The sequence below is a fragment of the Rhinolophus ferrumequinum genome, chromosome 15, assembly GCF_004115265.2.
Source record: "Rhinolophus ferrumequinum isolate MPI-CBG mRhiFer1 chromosome 15, mRhiFer1_v1.p, whole genome shotgun sequence".
Lineage (NCBI taxonomy): Eukaryota > Metazoa > Chordata > Mammalia > Chiroptera > Rhinolophidae > Rhinolophus > Rhinolophus ferrumequinum.
In genome coordinates, this window is record NC_046298.1 from 17,329,745 (window position 1) to 17,349,151 (window position 19,407).

General features: G+C 52.2%; 1 protein-coding gene across 3 annotated transcripts in view; it reads right to left on the minus strand.

Annotated features, from left to right (window-relative positions):
* Positions 1 to 652: 652 nt before the first annotated feature.
* Positions 653 to 19,407, minus strand: part of RANBP10 (RAN binding protein 10) — a 56,637-nt gene continuing 37,882 nt past the window's right edge. For 2 of the 3 annotated variants that reach the window (XM_033127577.1, XM_033127576.1), the window contains exons 2-12: positions 17,906 to 18,073; positions 13,258 to 13,280; positions 11,165 to 11,349; positions 8,719 to 8,831; positions 7,134 to 7,242; positions 6,875 to 7,023; positions 6,474 to 6,681; positions 5,603 to 5,724; positions 4,958 to 5,103; positions 4,580 to 4,691; positions 3,934 to 4,147 (exon numbers count right to left, since the gene is read on the minus strand). In XM_033127577.1, the coding sequence (XP_032983468.1) occupies positions 4,017 to 4,147; positions 4,580 to 4,691; positions 4,958 to 5,103; positions 5,603 to 5,724; positions 6,474 to 6,681; positions 6,875 to 7,023; positions 7,134 to 7,242; positions 8,719 to 8,831; positions 11,165 to 11,253 (1,179 nt within the window). In that variant the 5' untranslated portion in view covers positions 11,254 to 11,349; positions 13,258 to 13,280; positions 17,906 to 18,073 and the 3' untranslated portion in view covers positions 3,934 to 4,016. Of the gene's footprint in view, positions 4,148 to 4,579; positions 4,692 to 4,957; positions 5,104 to 5,602; positions 5,725 to 6,473; positions 6,682 to 6,874; positions 7,024 to 7,133; positions 7,243 to 8,718; positions 8,832 to 11,164; positions 11,350 to 13,257; positions 13,281 to 17,905; positions 18,074 to 19,407 lie in introns of all 3 variants that reach the window. The other variant, XM_033127575.1, reaches the window with a different exon arrangement.

A 19,407-nucleotide genomic window follows, 5' to 3' on the forward strand; every position in this document is an offset into this window, starting at 1 on the left:
CAGCATAAGCTACTGTATCCCTCCTCTGCATAAAACCCTGGTCCCTTGGGAACAGGGGAGGCAGAAGGAGGCAGGAGAAGGCCAGTCACATCAAAGAGCATCCTCAAGGAGGCAGGGCAGTCACATGTACTGCATCCCTATGTGCCAAGCACTACCCTATGCATGCTAGAATCTTCTAACACCACGATAGGATTGACCACATTTTAAGGATGGCGAAACAAGCTGAGAAAGGTTAATTTTCCAGGGTAACCCAGTTAATAAATAGCAGAACTAGGATTTTCAGCACAAGCTTTTTCTCAGACTGACAGGAAGCTAACCTCAATACCCCTCAGAAGAGCTCTTTTTTACTGTCCAGTGTTTGTGGTGAATGTATTTGAAATATATTAAAATCTTATTTTGAGGGGAGGAGGTCCTGTGGCCTATCTTTTTGAAGCTGAATTTGCTACTTTGTCATAGATGAAAGCTATTTTGGGGGAGAGGATGGAAGCTCAGGTACCTATCTTCTTTGAGATCTTGACCCAAAGTCTTGAGGGGCACTGAGGAGGCACCGGGGCCTAGGCACTGGAGAGGTGGGCTGAGAAACGGCCAAACCCGCCCGGTATGCCAGCCCCGGTAAGATGCAAAACAGACAAGACACTCGGAACTGCTCATGGATGTGTATTTTAATAAAAATAATTCTGTCAAAATACAACAGGAGTTTTTTCATTTCTCAAGTACAATTTAATAGGATGTTTTGTGTTAGAATTCTCTCTAAACCCTCCCACACCCACAAGTTTCATGCTAATGCCAAGTATCAACTTGCGAGGACAAAGGCAGAGCCAGTGTGCACAATTTGGAGGAAGTCTGTGTCAGCTGTAGTCACTGATGGAGGAAATCCCTATGCAAAGAGGCGGCACCGCAGGCAGCCAGAGTCCATACTCTGGCCACAGGTCCGGGTGCACAGGACTGGTGGTCAAGTCGGGCTCTGCCGCCCAGCTGCCACGCAGAGTGCATACCTGAGTTGTGAGCAACCATAGAACTTGCAGCTCTGACAGTTCTCTGCCTCATCATTGTGCTTGCTTACGGGGTAGGAAGGTGCTGGGTGGCCGGCTGGACAGTCTCCACTTTTCCATCTCTTGGTGTCCCCGTTCTGACGGCCTGCACCCAGCAACAGACCCATGTGGGTGAAGATTAGGGTTCTGGCTTTCTTTTTGTGGTCTGCCAATTTCCATCCACTCTGGAAGGAGCCATCATTTGGTGGCACAAGGGAAAAGAGTCAGGAGGCTGCTCTCCTAGGGCTGGACAACCCCACAGGGCTAGGTCTTCCTCCTGACCCCTTGAGTCAAGTCCAGCTCTTCACCAGCGCTCCTCCCAGGTGCCTTCCCCATTCTCAGCTTCCAGAAGCAGGCTGGTAGGACTGGGTGTGCATAAGGGGCTCCTCTGGCTGGCAGGCCTGCCTGGACTATCAGCAAGACAGTGGGCTCAAGCAGCTTGGTTTTGGTCCTCTTCATGGCTTGTGGGGCAAAGGCTTATTTATGTCCAGAAGGTCAGCTGTCCAACTGGGACAGAGAGCCCCTCTGAAGAGGAACAGAGTAAACAACTTGGACTCAGCTGAAACAGTGAGATAAGGCACAGAAAATGGGGAGATGGCCATGGGTACTGAGTGTGAGCCAGGCGGACACCCAACCCCAAGCAGTACACAGCTGTCCTGAGCCCTCCTGGGCCCTCTCAGATGCTCCACAACCCAAACCCAGGCACCCATCCCCATCCCTGACACACCCCTGAAAGTACCAGCTGCTCAGACACTGCTAGCGGCCTCCCTAACACTGTTGAGCCTCACCCCTCACCCACCATTCAGTTTTAGGACAAAACAACCCACAGGGATGAAGTTAGTCCCAGCTTTGCCATTAATCTGCTGTGTGACTTTAGCCAAGTCACTTAACCTCCTGGGCCTGTTTCCTTATCTGTAAAAGGAGAGGATTGCTGGAGTGGATGTTCTCTGAACCCCATTCCAGCTGCCAAAGCCTCTGGTTTTAATTCTCAATCTTGTTGGCTCCTGACCATTTAACAGCCTGATGTTTCCAACCTCTGGGTTTGGGAGCTAGGCATCTCCAGCCTTGCACAGGATGAGTTTCCTTTACAGGACAACATCTCCCCCGACGAGCCGTGGTCTGTGACCTGCCAGTTGGGGCCCTGGTGGGGACCAAGAAAAAGCAGCAGCCTATAGGATCATGTCTGAAGGCCGAACTCTAAAAAGAGCACAGGGCCAGGGCCCGGACTCCATCACCAGCAGTTGATCCAATTCAATAATTTCTCTTGTCCAGTTGTGTGCCCAGCAAGGCCTGGTGGGCACTGAGTAACATCTCAGGCCATCCCAACCATTCCTGTGTCCACTGACAGAGAGCAGGAGTTTCCCCGGGACAGATCCAGGCAGGGACTAGAAGTTCCACTTCTGACCTTGCTTGCCCTTTGCAGGAGCTGCCTGCTTGTGTGCTCCCTCTCACTGTGAAGCAGTTGGAGAACCTCAGCCCATCCTGGTGCCCCTCTGGGTACTCCCCCCTTCCCTCCTCCTGAGCACTCAGTCCTCTCCACAGATGGCCCAACCAAGTCCTGGCAGCCATCGCGGTTCCTCCTCTCCTGATTTCCTGATGGCAGCACTGGGACTGTTTTTGTGGGGATCCATCTGACAGGGTTGGTGGGACATTTATAAAGCCCATGAGGTCCTTCCTCCGGTCAGCAAATATTCAAAACAGTCTTTCCTAAGAGTGGCTAGAGCCAAGTTGCAGAGAGCTGCCTGGCACAGCTGCAGTGAGGCCTGGCCTAGGGGGTCAACGGTTCCCTCCACTCCAGCGACCAGCAGCCCATGAATCTGCCTCCACCAGGTCCTGGCTTCTCAACAGAAAGCATCGATTCCATCTGAGCTGTGCAGAGACGGTGAGGATCCAGGCAGGAAGAAGGCAGCCCTGTGCTCAGGGCCTCTGTCCTGGGAATGGAGACTTTCTCCCCACAGCCTGATATACAGTAGCTCTCGGATCAAAGGCAGGTAGTTTCCAGGCAATTTGTTTAGAGTAAATGAATTATTTGGCCATCTTAACAACAAAGGAAGGCAGGACGTTGAAAAGGGGAGAGAGAGGGGCAAGGCAGTGAGAGGTAGGGCAGAATGGTAGGTAGCGTGCTGACCAAGGACCCTCCACTGCCTTGCTTTGCTGTGTAGCACCGGGCCAGCTCCTCTCTCCTCTGGCCATGGCCCTGCAGTTCTCTGCTCAGTCCAGCTCTCATAGGCCTAGGGACCCACACCTCTTGGATGCGGCAAACCAGCTTGACCTGACGTGCCCACTAAGTGCCCCCACACTCCCAAAGCCTACTGGGCTTCCCTAGGCTGCAGATAGGCCTGTGGCTCAACAAAGGGGAAGCCTGAAATAAAAAAATCACTTGGCTGAGGTTACAGAGATGATTCTTTTTTAATGAGTTGGACTCAAATAAAAATGTACAGTGTCTGGACAGCCTCACCCAAGAGGTGCTGGACCACTAACACTACGATAAATACTGTGCCTTTTTTTAATATATATATTTATATATATAATCTCATTTTTTTTTTTTTTTACTTATGAAAATAATAAGCTATCACCAACTTGGATAGGCTTCATCACTAAATTAGAAACCAGCTCAGCACAAACTCTCCAGAGATAAATACTGGTGGCTCAGTCCAGAGGAAAAAAAAAGATTAAAAAACCCCAACCCCTCCTCAAAACAAAACTCCCCGTTCAAAGTGAAAGGCGCTACATGAGAGTAACCAGCCAATACTGTGTCATAGGCCGCTGCACGTGAAGGGGGAGGAGAGAAAGAATGAGGGTGGGGAAAAGGAAGGAAGGGAAGGAAGGAAAGGAGGGAGGGAGGGAGAGAGGGAGGCCGGCCAGGCAGGAGGAGTAGACTCTGCCCAAGGCTTCCAGGTCCCTGTGCCAGGTGCGTATGCAGGGCCAGGCTGCTCGAGCCCTAGGGCTGAGGGAGGGCCAGGCGGGGCCAGCCAGCGTGCTCAGCTAGTGCAAGTAGTCGTCGACTCTGGCAAAGGAGCAAGATCCCAGGCCCGCTCGGGCCATTAGCCGTAGACATTCAGATGCCTGGCCCAGGGCAAGCATCAGGGGGGGCTGCTTTGGCAGGTTCTGAGACTCTGTGGAGGAGAGACAAGGCCTGGTCACTGCCCTGCCCCAGGGCTTGGGCCCAGGTCAAAGCTCCAGGTCAAAGAAGGTGGTGTAGTGAACAGAATCTCTTAGAACAGAGTGTTCATGTGTCCCAGCCACCAGGCCATGGCCCTGCAGCCGTGCCAGGAACCTGAGGCCCTTGGCTTTCTTCAGAGCAGTGGGCGGGCCTGGGTCCACAGTCACAGGCTAGGGCCCATTCCGATCTAGCCAGACCTCTCAGGTGGGCAGAAGGATTTAAGTTCAGCCACAGGAGCCCAAGAGTCCTGTGGGCCACCAGAGAGCTCCTGGGCAGAGCTCACTGCCCTAATTTGGATAAACATCAGCCATTTCTAGGGAGAGAAGGGAGGGGGGCCACCCCAGGCACTCACGGGCCAGCTTCTATTTTTGTTAGATCCACTTACCTAAAATGGCGCTGTTGAGGGCCGCGCACACAGGCTCCCTCTGGATGGGGTCAAGCTGCTGGCCAACTGGGCAGCTCCAGGGGTCTGAGTATGCCAGCAGGCTAAAAGCATCCTAAGGAACAGGGCACTCTTGAGAGGATACCTCCATGGCTCCCAGGGGATACAGGACCGTGTGGTGCCCAGTGAGGGTCCAACATACTCTGCAGTAGGGTCAGGCAGCGTTGTGCCCTCCCCGAGCCGAGAGAGGGTGGGGTACACGCCAGAGGTCCCGCTTCCCACTGCAGACTTGACTGGAGCCCACTCTGCCCCATTGCTGCTGTCCTGCCCCCACTACCAAACGGAGGCGCACTCTGTATGAGGGCCTGGCTTGTTCTGTACCTGTAGCATCTCCGTGTGGGCCAAATTTTTGCCGTACTCCCGGCCCAGCTGCTCACTCAGTGCTTGCAACTCGCGGCCAAAGAGGATTATCCTTTCTGTGGCAGCCTGGCTGCCCCCGCACAGCTGTCGCCGGGGACGCCCATCATCTGCACCCGGAGTCCAGCAGAGAACAACACATCAGGAGGAGTGAGGAGAGAGAGAGGGTGCAGGAGGACCCCAAAGAGAACATGGCAAGAAGGATGTGGGGTGGGAGATCCATAACTTCTGCTAGAGATAAGTGAGGGCTGGGGGAGCAGGACGATCTATAGCTGAGGGGCTCTCAGTCCACCTAGCACGTGCTCTTGGAGTCGAACAGGACTCAGAAGCTTTCCCTCTTCCCACCCAGATGCATGCGTGACCATCAGAGTGCCCACTTTCACCACCTCCGTCCCTAGCGTCAAACGTAGTGGCCCTGGTCTTGGCAGCAGGCTGGGGCCTTCCCTCCTTAAGCACCTATTCATGATTAGCTAAGGAGGCAGTGGACCAGGTCTGGCTAGAGGCCCTTAAGCTGGCAAAGCCTGCCCGTCCTAACCCCCTCCCAGGGGAAGGGGAATTTGGACTGAGCGTTGCTGCCACTGGAACGCCATGCTGGGGCGCGGTCCTTACCCATGCTGGACTCATCTGTCTGCAGGTCCTCATGCTTGTAGGCCCCATTGACGATGCGTGTGGACATGCTCTCCAGCACACCATTGGGGTAATGCTCCGCTTCCATCTCCATCTCACTGTCGCTGTGGAGAAGGGTTGAGGTGGGAGTTGGCCAAGGGGATGTGGTTAGAGCAGCCTGGTTGGGCCTCCATTCAGGCTTTAGCCACAGCTTGCTATGGGTAAAACAAGGGCCCTTAGGAGCGTGACAGGACAGCTCAGGCTTCCCCGACTCTAACATTTGACCCCTACTGTGACACCAGCTATCCCCAAGGCCCATCACCTGATTCCCACTTTTGTCCCAATGCTGCCCCTGGGTCCTTCCTCTCCTTGGGCCTCTTCCGAGTTGACACACTCCTAGACATCCCCCAACCCCAAATGACCAGGGTCTGTGAGCCCCAATACACACCTCTGGGAGTCAAGCCCAGGTCAACCCTGAGGCCTGCCTGGGGGCCGCTGAAAGCCACCTGTAATCTATAGCCTAAAACCTCTGCCTGCCCAACCTGGCTGACCACAGCCACGCCCAGGAAAAGTCCTTCGGTATAGACCCTGGGGGTTTCTAAGGCCGGGTCTCCTTGGAAGAGACCACATTCTCGGCCTGGCAGAGTCAGCGCCTCTGGAGAAAGACAGGGCCAAGGAAAGTGGCAACTGAATCATGGATAGGGCCAGAAACTGGAGCCAATGCCTGGCAGGTCTGCAGCTACTACTCTAGGCACAGACCTGGGAGGGAGGTGGGGGCGGGGCGGTGAAGGGCAGAGGGCAGCACTCAACAGACAGGCTACAGTGGGCCCAACTAGTGCAGAGAAGACAGGAAGAAGCAGACCAAGACAGGCACCTGGTCTCCTGGTTACTCGTGCTGCTGTGGGGCTGGGACTTGGTGGAATCTGTTGAGTTGGACTCGGAGTAATTGACGGAGGATGGGGACGAGGAGGACGATGAGGAAGAGGAGGAGGAGGAAGAGGAACTGGGTGCAGGGTATTTACTGTGGTTCTGTTTGCTCTTGGTGGATGCGACGCCATTGCTGCAGCTGGGACTATCTGTACCTGGAAGCCAGGGGACAGTCAGAAGAGGAAGGGGAGCTTGCCATCAAGTGGGGCCCTGGGAATGACCACAGTCATCCCATTTCCCCTCCCCCAAATTCAGCAGTGAGCCCTGAGCCCAGCCCAGGGAAGCGTATGTGGGCTGCCTTTCTTCTCCACACCAGTTCTTCCCAGAGCCCTCTGGAGAGTGGCTGACCTGTGTTGTGCATGTGGGAACTACTGGGGCCGTGTCGGGGGCTGAGGCTGGGGGAGCCAGGGTAGCTGTCCTGGGACTTGGGGCTTCGGGAGCTCAAGCTGCGGACCTCACTGTCTGTCCCATTCACCATCTCCACAAATTGTCGGCACCTGCAGAGGGAGCGGAGCGGCACTGCACTGGGCTTGGTCCTGGTTGTATGTTCCCACCACCAGCTGAGAAGGGCTGGGCTATGGGGGAGCTGGTGGGGCCCAAAACTTACTTGAGCATGAAGAGCAGGTTGGGGTTGTGCTCCAGCAGCCCTGGGTAGAAGTGCTGTGTGGTCTCAATGGCCTCACCCACACGGCCCTCCAGCACCAGCTTCTGGATCTCTGCAGAGAGCAAGAAGACGGCAGTGAGTCAGGGGCAACAGACCTTCCTCACAGCTTCATGCCTGCACACTGCCAGACCCGAGCATGGACCAGCCGACAGTGAGGCGGGCTTCTTCAGAGTGGCATGCACAGCTGAGATGCTCCCAGAAAAAGAGGCTGAAGAAAGAATCTGGCAGCCCAGCCCTACAATAGACCATGGTTTCTGCTAAGTGTCGGGGAGTCCTCAAAGAATAAGAGGGGAAAACGGAGCAGGGACTCTCAGATCAGAGGCAAGAGGGTGAGTTTGGAGGCCTGTTCCTATGGAATACAGATTGCCAGGGACCTGGGCCGGGGAAGGGGCCCTGGACGTGGGAGCATGATCTGAAGATGGGCACCCAGGCAGCTTGGTGGCCCTAGGGGCTCCTCTCTCATCAGACTTCTCTCCTTTCAAGCTTCACAGGGGAGTGGCAATGTGAGTGCACTGTTTCTGGGCCAGCGCCCACGTCTTGGCAGTCTGCAGGGGCTGCAGCGTGCTCCCTGCCGGGAGAGGAGGTCATCCTCCTCACACTGACATCTCTCACGTTGACACCTCTCAGGCCATCAGCATCTTGCTCTTGCTCTGGGGCCTGGTACGTCTTGCTGGGAGTGACTTCTGAGTCTGAGGCTCTCTCATTCATAGATCCCAAGTCTGGGATCCCTTTCCGTCTGTCTGGCTGGGTGTAGCTTCTCTGGGAGACACAGACACATGCACATACACAGAGACAACAGGCTCAGAGAGACGCAAGCAGGCACACATAGCACACATGGCCATACACACCCAGTCTCCCTCACTCCTCTCTCCTCTACCTATCTCTTTTCTGGGCTCTGTTTCCCCTTCTCCAACACCCTCTTTCCATGAATGAGCCCCCCACACAATACACAGGTCAGTATGAACACCAGGAAAGCGTCCTTTGGCTCTTTCCGTTGGGTATGTGCAAGGGGCAGGAGCAGAGAGAGGTACTGCCACAGCAGCCACTGAGCGTCAGCCTTCGCCCTGTCTGATGAGTCCTCTCTTTGGCCAGGAGCAGGCAAAACTACTAAAGGGGAGTGAGTGGCGTGAAAGGCAGGACAGTGGTCGAAGATGCAAACACACTCTTTCCAGAAGACCACGAACAAGAAGCAGAGTAGAATCCAGGTTCAGGGGGAAGGAAAGCAGCGTGGATGGGAGGGAGCCATAACAGGCCCAGCCTGTGCCGGGCCAGCAGAGCGTGTGTTAGGGAGGCTGCAGCGAGACATTCTCATGCTGCTACACTACCCATGTGGGCAGCGTTGTCCTGAAGGAGAACAGAGCAGGGCATGGGGCGGGGGCTGGGCTGGGGCTCTGGGCTGGCTGGTCTCCTAGTGTTGAAGACCAGAGCTGAAGGGACTCCTGACAGTACCCAAGCTGGTATAAACCAGAGAGCAGAGTTAGGGACAGGTGAGTGACAGGGTGAGAGGGGAGAGGAGTATCAACCTTACTTTGTCTGTTCTTTATGGACGCTTGTTCTTCCTGAATCGGGGTTTCAGTCATTCGGGCAAAAGCCGTGGCCGTGGCACAGTACCCATGATGCACCAGGTAAGATGAAACCATGCTAGAAGAAAGGAAATGCTCAAGATGACACTCAAGAACTGTATTTCTCACTAACCACCTGATGGGACAAACTATCTCCCTTTTAGGTCTTAAACAAACACGTCTTAGAGGTGCAGCCTCCACAGAATGAGAATAAAGGGGCTGTAACAAAATAAAAATTTCCCCCAGTGCTCATGCAGTCAGGCTAGAGAGGGGCTGGTCACCACATCTGTCCTCACAGCTTGGAGGGAGTGGCTGCAGTTTCTCTGGGATATGCTGCCCACAAGTGGGCAAGTATGATAACAAAAGTACACACACAGGCACATACCATCTCCTTACAGAAGCGGCTGCCTCCTGTGAACTGCATCAAGTCCAGAGATGGCCAATAGTCTCTCTGACGGCTTCCTGGAAAGGCAGCCAGCCAAGCAGGCTGGCAGCTGCCCAGACAGAGATAATACATGCCACGTGCGTACCTTCTCCAGGCACAGGAGCTCCTCTGCAGGCTGCCCCATTCTAGCAGTGGCAGGAGCATTCTAGCTCACCAGGCGAAACTGGCCCTCAGGAGTCCTGGCTCTAGGGGGTCATGGGGAACTAACGCGCAAACCAAGTTACTCCTGATACACCACCAATCAGGGGCCCAGGAAGCCATCGGGCAACACGTGGCCATTTAAGCCACCCAAACCTGTGTGTGAGCACACACATGCAGAGCAGAAGGACGAGCCCTCCCGTCTGAGCTGTACAGGAGTGTGTACATGTGTCTGACGTCATACTTATAATTGCAAAACACAAATGTCTGAAGAGCTGTCATGTGGAAGGCACAGAAATTCAGTTGTGTGTCCCCTCGTGTTTTAGGGAATGAGATAATACACATAAAGTGCCTAGCACAAAGAAGGCAATAAATAAAACTCTTATTATGAAATTATGGATTTGTAATATTAGACTCAAAGTAATCATTCTTATATTAATTATATTACTATTATAAACACAAGGGAAAAAATTTTGACAACACATGGTTCTACGTACATAGATGAGTCTATGTACACATACTCATAAGATGCCACTAAAATGTACAGTCTCTTTGATTCAATAATTCTACTTCTTGAAAGGACACCAAGAAAATAATCTTAAATAAGAAAAACTCAGCATACAAAAGGATTACCTATACAACCAAAAGAGAAGAAACAGCCGGAAACTTCTACTATGGGAAGCCAGCCAAGGGGTTTATGGCAAATTTGTCCCTGAGGTAATATAACAATGTTCAAAGTTATATGAAATCATAGGACACAAGTTATATGCAGTTCTTGGCAAATACGACATCTGAACACACACAGGCACACAGATACACACATGTAAACAAATCCACACATGTGCTGAGCCCGGACCCTGTCATTTGAGAGCGTCTGTCCCTCTCCCACACAGTTGGACGAGTTCCAGCTCTCCTGACTGTCCCAGAAAGCCTGCTGCAGGGACTGGCACTGTGCTGGCCCCCAGAGGACAAGCTTGTCATTAGCTCTGAGGGCTGGGAAGACACAGCAGGGCTGCTCTTCCTGAGGAGGGTCTGGCCACCTTGCTTTGACTCAGGGCTCCCTGGAGCCTGGCTCAATATCAAGTGCCCAAGAAAGGAAAGCTGCTCGAGGAGCTCAGGGTGCACACCAACCCCGCCCAAGGGACTAGGGCTAGTGGAAGCCCAGCCCTTCTCTGCCCACCCTTGGGAGCCAAGCTAACAAGCTAATCCACCTCCTGGCAGAGTGGGTGCTGGTCATTGCCTCACTCAGGCCTGCAGCTGGTAAGTGGAAGAGAGACCCAAACCTGGCCTCCCTTGGGATTCTCAACAAGACTGGCCTCCGGGACAATCAGAATTAATCAGCAAAGAGCCAACTAGGCTGGTCCTCTTCCTGCCACCACTGCCATGGATACGTGGGACTTAGATAGATGTTAAGCTAAGAGTGACCTCAGGCCAGAGTTATGGCAAGATGGATACTTCCTACGGTAGAAAAAGTCTACAGAGGAAGAGACCAGATGGCATCCTAGTATTCTTTCTGCAAAATGACCTGGAGAGGGAAAACAGCCCTGTTGGTGATATTACATACAGAGCTGTCGGATTCAGTGGGGGGGTTGGGAGGGGGAGGAAGCAAAGGTTTAATTAGGAGCAGATCTGGAGAACTGAGCGGGAGCTGTCCATCAGATAAGAGGGAAGCAGGAGAGGAGCAGGCAGAGTCACCCTGGGAGTGCTTTCCAGAAGGAACGCCACCCACCGGAGTTCCTAAGAGCAGCTTGCAGCAGTAGAGGGGCCTACAGAAGAGTGAGGCCCCTGGGATGGGGCAGGGCTGGGAAGGGCGGGAGCAGGGCACTCACTTCTGCAGCACCGCCTGCCACTCGCCAAGCTGGGCACTGATGGGGAAGCAGTGGACAGTGCCCTGGACCTTGGCACGCCACTCCCGCATGTAGTCCTCAATGTCAAACAGGAAGGGCTGCTGCCCAAAGTTGGCGTCCACAATCTCCCCGGGTGTCTGCAGGCCTACGGTGGGGTAGAGGTTGGCCTGAGGAGGAGGAGGAGAATGAAATGTCAGTCGGGCCCTGAGGGCAGTGGGGCAGCAGGCCTCACCTCGCCTCCGGTGTAGAGGGGGAAGGTGCTGGCTCCTGCAGGCCGTGGTTCCAGCTTTGAAAGAACTGCAGCAAGGCTGAAGGAGGCAGGGCTAAGCCACAGTCTGCCCACCTCCCTACCAGACACTATTCCCCAAAGCTTGAGGGGAGAAAGCAAAAGAAAAGCAAGCCAGGCTCAACATGGAGTCTCTTGCCCTGCATCAGAGGCTATGGTGTCTCCAAAGCCCAAGGTCCCCTTTTGGGACTTGGCCAGGGCACAGACAGGCAGGCCAGGCTCCAGGACCCTGCAGGTGTGCCCATGAAGATCTGCTGCAGTGGTGGACAATGGCTCCTCTCAGAAAGATACAGGACCAAGGAGCCCTTTGCCATAAAAAAAGAGGCATGGGGGGGTGGGGGAGAAAGTATGGAAGGAGGCAGGAAAGGACGGGAGGAGGAAGAGAGCATGGCAAAAAGGGTGGGGTGGTTTAGGCCCCCTGACGCTGGCAGAGGGTGAAAGGGGGCTGATGCCTTTCCTGTCAGAGGCTCACTAAGAGGATCTTCCAGCCAGGAAGGTCTGGGCATGTCCCTCTGGATGTGGGACTCCCACTTTCCATCCATCCCCTGCCATGGTGAGCTTTGGCCAGGTCACTCCCTCACTCGGTGCCCCCTGTGGCTCGCCACTGCTACTGCCCTGGGTCTCACCAGCCTCCTCCCCATTGTCCCTGGGCCCCCAGTCCTCTCTTCAGCCTTCCATCCTCAGGCCAGGTGTCATCCCTGAGTGTCGTGTGCCTTTACTCCACTATGAGCTCTGAACCCACAAGACCTTGTTTCCTTCCTTGCCCCTCCCATCCTCCATGCCACAGGCAAAGCTCACCTCCTCCAGGAAGACTTCTCCGACCTTCATTGCATTCACTCACTTTCTAGCACTTGTTAACATACTGCCCACGTTCATGTCTGGCTGTTTCATGTGGCATCTCCACAACTAGACTCTTCCCCAGCCAGGGTCAGAATTCTCCTGTGTCTGTTCGATTTGCCTAGGGCCACAGCCCCTCTCTGGGGCCTGCAGGAACGGATTCTGATCCATAAACAAGAGGTTCTAACAAGATTCTGGGTGCTACAGTCTAGGCTTCGGAAGGCTCCGCAGACCACAAGGACATTTCTTTGGGCATGACAGAAGAGCCCAGGATCCCAAAGCAGCCACCAGAGTCAGCAAACCCTTCCTCCTTCCAGAACCCGGCCAGTGCACATAGTAGAGCACTCCACCCCAGAATTCTGGGTGGAGGCCCTGCACATGACGAGGCCTGTGATGACTATTATATAAAGCAGGATTGGGGTACAGGAGGTGGGGATGAGCCCTGAACTAAGCCAGCAGGAAACCACACCCTTTTCCAAGAAGAGAAAACCCCACAAAGCTCACTTCTCCAGCTCAGAGGTACACTGCATGGTAGCAGATTCAGTCCCCTAGGGTATTGGCTTTCCTTTGGGATCTTTGATGGAGATGCACAGCGACCTAATAGTTCAGGAACAATTCTCTACACTGCATCTTGGTCCACTGGCTGTAAGCCACACATAACTGACTCAGACCAGCTGAGCCATGGAGCTACCCTCATCTCCACCTACACCACCCTCTCAACTGCCTTTGGAAATGCCACAAATCACTACTTGCTATGAGTCATAAAGGAAGACCGGGCCTTGCTACCGGAGAGAAAAAAACCAGTAGGTACCCCATACTGGTACTCTCAAGCTGACAGCACAGCACACAGCCCTGGGTGGGAAAGGGCCCGACTCCACACCGTGCACTTGCAGGTACCACCCCAGTCAGTCCCCAAAAGCCCGGAATGGAGAGTCCCCATAGTAGTACTTACCGGTAGGTCTGTGAAAGCTATACCTGTAGAGGGAAAGAGACAGTCATCAGCCCACAGAGGGTCTGTCACAACAGCTGGGGAAAGGCTGGTCACCATATCTACCCTAAGGCGAAGGCCAAGCACATGCTAGGGTCTGGTAGGTATAGACTCTGGCCTTCCTTTGCTAGGTGGCCTGGTCAGAAGTGAAGCTGGATCCTGAGTATTTGCCTACAGCTCTTCTACCTGCTCAGCAGGAAAAGCCTGCTAGGAAGGACTAAAACCCAAATGACCTACCCCCGAGGCCTCTCCAGGCCTGATCCTTCTCTTGATCCAACACATATTTATGGAGACCTACTTTAATATGCCAGGCCCCTTTCCATTTATTACCTCATCTAAACCTCACACCAACTCTGGGGAGCAGGCTTTCTTATCCCCACTTTATAGATGAGGAAAGTAAATCTCAGAGGTTAAAAGATTTGCCCACAACCATAAAACTAGCAGAAGTGATGGGGCTGGACTCATTCCTAGCCTGACACTTAAGTATCATCTCCAAGCCAACAGAGCAGTGGAGACAGGAAAGGTGGCAGCTGCTCATCTCCAGCTCATACCCGTCCAGAGTCCCTAGAGATTACAAGTTGACAAAGCCCAGGTTAACACTGGCCTGTGTACCCTCTGAAGCCTCCTGCCAAGAGAAGAGGCTGTGTTTCCAGGGACCTCAGCCTGAAGTGAGGGGATAGGGCAGTGAGACTAAGTAGGAGAAAGGCCTCGGAATATCCACCAGAGCACTCGTGTTCTATAGATTGAGAAACAACTCAGGGCCAAAGATGAATCTCCCAAGGATTCACAGCCTTCCCATTTTTCAGATAAATTCTTATATCTTCTAGAAACTCCTGAGCTTTTGGCCTGAAAGTTTTACAAACCACTGACTTCTTAGAGGTCCCAGTCTGCTCTCCCAACACCACCCAGAAAAGAAACTGAAATCCCACAAGACAGAATAACAGGTGAGGGTCTAACCATAGGTCTCCCAGTAAATCTGGGGCCCAGATCCTGCCCAGCAGCCAGTGCATACCATGTGCTTCCTCCATGCTGGGCTCTGGGCTCAGCATTTCACAAGGAACCATTTAACCCTCAGAACAACCATGGAAGGTGTCCACTGTCTCTGAAACTGTTTACAGATGAAAAAACCAAGAAGCAGAGAGACTGTTAACATTCTTTGCCACGCTACTTTGCTCCACAGTGAGGGATGCTCAGAAACCTCATGATCTGCATGCCTAAGGCCACTTCTGAGCCCCACATGCAGTCAGTCAGCAGTCAGAGCTGGCAGGATGGAATACGGAAGCTTCTCTGCACTCATGAGGAGACCTCAGTGTGCACCCTCCAGGACTGCGTGGGAGCTGCCCCCATGGATCTCAGTATAGCCAGGCTGCTATTGCTGTACCCCCAGCTCATGGAAGAGGCCCGGAGAACCCTGGAAGAAGGGGGAGTCCAGGCTCCATCAGTTATCTGCAATGTTACCTTTGACAAATTATACAATCTTTCTAAGCCCGTCTGAAAAAACTAATTCTGACACCTCAAGAGAGAAACTGAGATACTTTGTGAAAGTGGCTTTACAAACTGTGAGGTTTGGGTACAAGCTGGCTATAGTTGTGCCACAGAGTAAGGCAACTGCAACACTTCTGGGCAGGGGATGACCTACTTGGGCTTGCCCAGCTCTACCTCACCATGGCAGAAAGGATAAGACCTTGAGGTGCTTCCAGAAAGATGAGGAAAGAGGCTACTCCGCCCCCTATTGCACTGAACAAGGGTAACACTGCCCCCCCCCCCGACCCCTGCAGGTCTCTGGGAGCCTCTGTAAGGCCACTGTAAGGGCAAGATCTGGGTTGGCCCATGGGAAGAAAGTCCCGGCACAAATCCAGGATGCAAACAGGACATTAAAACTTGCTGATAAGTGCTCCGAGCCAAACAGACATAGGTCAGGAGTCACTGAGGCTGAGGGTACAAAGAGCCTGTGAGAGAGCACAGAGCTGGGAAAAAATGACTCTGCAAGTGCATGGACCACTTGTAGATGAGCCATCAGTCTCCTGTCTATTCACTCGCTCATTCATCTTTCCATCAAGTTATCTACTGAGACCTCCCAGGCGGAACCAACTCCAAGCCTGGCCCTCAAAGTGCTGCCAACTCCAGCAAGAGAGAGGGCATGCATCAAATAATTACACAGACAAATGACCAATGACACATAGGGTGAGTACTGTGACAGAGGACGATGGAGTACATGAAAGGAGTGGGGAGGCCAGGAAACATCATTCTTCCGTAAAGGGGGAAAGGTTCTGAGGTCAGAGAGCTCATTGATCCTGCGTGAGACTCTGAAGCACATTATTGATAAGCTGGCTTGTGCAAAGAAAACAAGGTCATTAGAAGATTCACCAAATAGTTTATCACTCCAAGTTAATTGCCTCTCCATTAAATTTCATAATCTAGAAAATGCAGGGGACAGGTGGTATACTCAGCAGTATCCTTGTGGACAAAATAGAAAAACATGAGTTTCAAACTAATATAACGAAGTGATTCGTAAATGGCTAGTGTCTACCCAGATAAGCTATAGGCTAAAGGCTCAAATCTCAGCCTTATACTCTTCCAATACTTTTTAAATCAATATTTTGATGAAAACACACAAAACATGTTTATCAAATTTTAGGTTAATACGATGCTGAAAAGAACACCAAATATTTGATTGAGCTATAACAAACAAAATGATAGAAGATCTTGACAGGCTGGAAACACAGGCAACATACTCCTAAATGAAGGTTAATTACAAGATGTGTGAGGTCTTGCATGGGGTCGATGCAAGGCACGCACTAGGAAGGTGAGTTTTTACAAACAGCGTGAGGGTTTGGGTTGACATTAAGGCGGCCAGGAGCTCTATGGACCAAGGGAGCCGACTGACAAAGAGCTCATGGGCCTTGGCACACAGTGAGGGCCGAGAGGGAGGTACAGATACAGAGGGGACAGCACGGTGTGCTCCAAACTGTGGCTCCCACAGCAGGTGCCATGCTCTGAGCAAGGTGTGGGCAAGCCGAAGGGATGTGAAGGGCAGAATCCAGAGCAGAGGGGACTGGGGCTGGCTGCAGAGGGGCAGGTGAAGAAGGGCTCGGGTAAAGAGAGCCCATGGCAATGACTGGCCCCTGGAATTCTGACAGCAGAAAAACCAAGAGCCAGGCAATAGCTGGAGTCAGAGAACCAAGTGGAAAGTCATCTTGAGATGTTGGCCTCGCCCTCCAGCAACTCGCTCCTCACCAGCTGGACAGAAACTGCAGCCACGAGGCCATGGATTTCAGAGGAGAGTTTCTCCCATGTGCACCTGGGTCAGCCCTGCGGTGTCTGTGCTATGCTCTCGCTGCCCTCTCTGGACTGTTGAGGAATGAGGGCTCTTGATCATTTCACCAAGTCACCAGAAAACCTGATTTCCACTCAGGTCCCTGCTTCTGCCCGGGCTCATCTCCTGGAGAAGCCACAGAGGGGCTGTGGGGAGTGGGAGCCCCCTTTTAACTGCCCCTCAAGCCTGGGGAAGTAGGTCTCCTAGGATTTGAGTTCCAAGTAAAATGTCCAACTTCCTTTTCGGGCAAGGCTTGTGGGCAGCCTGGCTGGTAGGGTCTGCCAGATCAAAGACCTCTGCAAACCCATGCAGAAAGGCCCAGCGGTTAGGCACCGCATCACGACTACTCTGTCCAAGGGCTCCTCTCAATCGAGGGCCAAATACCAGGCAGTCCTAGTAGGGCCACCCACCAGAATAGCCCAAGTCTCCCTCTGTGTGAAGTTCCAGGCTTACATTTCTATCCTTGCACAGGATTGCTCTTCCCAAGGCTCCTCCAGGACCACCATCGCCCTCCACGGATTGCTGCTTGTCCTGGGTCCCTGATTTCAGTTGATAGTATCACTAATCTAGCCACTTCCCCTTCTTCTAGCGCTCCCCATTTGTCACATATCCATACTTGGCCACCCGGGGTCTTTGTCAGACCTGTTCCCCACTTCCTGTACCCATCCCCATCACCACTGTCTTGCCTCAGGCCTCCTGCCTTTTCCCCTGGCCCTTTCTCCAGTCAGTTCACTCTTTGCAGTTTCACCAAAGGGACCTTTTTAAATATAAGTCTGTCTAGGTTGCTGTCTGTTAACCATGAACAGGCCAGAAGAGACGTGGCCCCATCTGATTCCAGCCTGTCAGTTTACCTTGTACCAAAACAGTCCTCACTGTTGCTCCATAGCAACCAGCACACTGCGTGTCAGAAGCGCTGGCCAAAGCCTGGGCCCAGGCCACACGCATGCAAACCACTACCACTCAAGTATGTACTCAGGACCCTTAAAACTTTTCACCAACCCCAAACCCTGTTCCAACAAGTACCACACAGGCCAGGGGCACGACCATGACAATGCTGCTCTCTCAACAGTGACCCTGGGCTCAATAAATGATCCTGAAGGGATGGATTAACAAAGGGAGTGCCCCTGCTACCCTCCCTTAACCTTGCAGGGCCCCCATGCCTCGAAATGGCTGCAGTTCCCCCGAGTTCAGCAGAGGCTCTGTGACACTGGTTTGGCTTCAAAGCCTGCCCTTGGGACTCTCATCAACCAAAGTGGCTTTACAGGACAGACCCTCCAAGGTCCCCTATGCACCCACCAAGGCTGTGGCCATTCTTGGTGTAGAAGCAGGTGCCGTTGATGAGGTTGACGCAGCAGCCAATCACGTCTCCTGTGGTGAATGTGGGACCATAGGGCTGGCCAGTCCCCGAGGAGCAGAAGGAATGCCCATCATCGCCATGGTAACCATAGGAATGTTTATCCCAACCTGTGGGAAAGAGAGCAGCCACAGCTGAGTAGAGGTACTTGAAAGAGAAACAAAACAGCCAGCCATAGAAGCTCACCCAGGTCTAAACGCTCCCCAACCTGTCACCATCTCAGTCAGCCCTTCTGGCCTCTCACAGAGCCGGCTGTGGACAGGGGCTGGCTGTGCCCAAGTGAGTAGTGAGTCCAGCAGCCCAACGAATGAAGAAGGAGCCCAATTGGGTTCTGTGTCATGGTGGGTTTAAAAAAATGTTTTTAAATTGAAGTACAATTTATATGTAATGAGCTTCTCCCTTTTTAACTGACAATTCAATGAGTTTTAACAAATTTTAACATGTTACCACCACCACAATCAAGATACAGAACATTTCCATCACTCCGAAAAGTTCCCTCGTGCCTGTCTGCAGCCAGTCCCCCTCCATCCATCTCCAGTCCCTGGCAACACTGCTCTGATTGTTTCCGATGGTCTTGTCTTTTCCAGAATGTCAGATAAATGGCATCACAGAGTGATTGTTCTGTGTAGGGCTTCTCTCACTTCACACAATGTACCTGAGATTCATCCGTATTGTTAGGTGTACCAGTATTTCATACCTTCTTACTGCTGAGTAAAAAGAATTACATGGATATAACACAGTTTGTCTATCCATTCACTAGCTGATGACATTTGAGTCGCTTATAATTTTGGGCCATTATGAATAAAGTCAATAAATACTTGCATACAGGTCTTTGCACACATGTTTTCATTTCTCTTGGGTAAACACTTAGAAGTGGTATTGCTGTGTTATAAGATATGTTTAACTTGATAACAAACAGCCAAACTGTTTTCCAAAGTGGCTGTACCGTTTTGCATTCCCACCAGCAATGTATGAGTTCCACATTCTTACCAGCATTTGGTATTATCAGTTGTCTTTGTTTTTTTCTTTTTCTTTTAGCCATTTTAGTAGGGATGTAGTAGTAGTTTTAATACTACTTTGGCTTCAATTTGCATTTCCCCAATGACCAAGTACGTTGGGCATCTTTTCATATATTTATGTACCACTGGTTTACTAGAAAATGATTGAATTGTCTGTTCAAATCTTTAACCCATTTTTTTAATTGGGTTGTGTACCTTATTGAGCTGTACGGGTTCTAGATATATCTTGGATATAAATTATTTTGTGTGTTTTGCAAATATTTTCTTCTAGTCTGTGGCCTGTCTTTTCACTTTCTTAACAGTATCTTTCAAAGGCCTGCTGGGACTTTGATTGGGATTGTGTTGAATCTATAGGTCAATTTGGGGAGAATAGATAGCTTAATATTATTTCTATCCAGGAACATAGCATATCTCTCCATTTATTT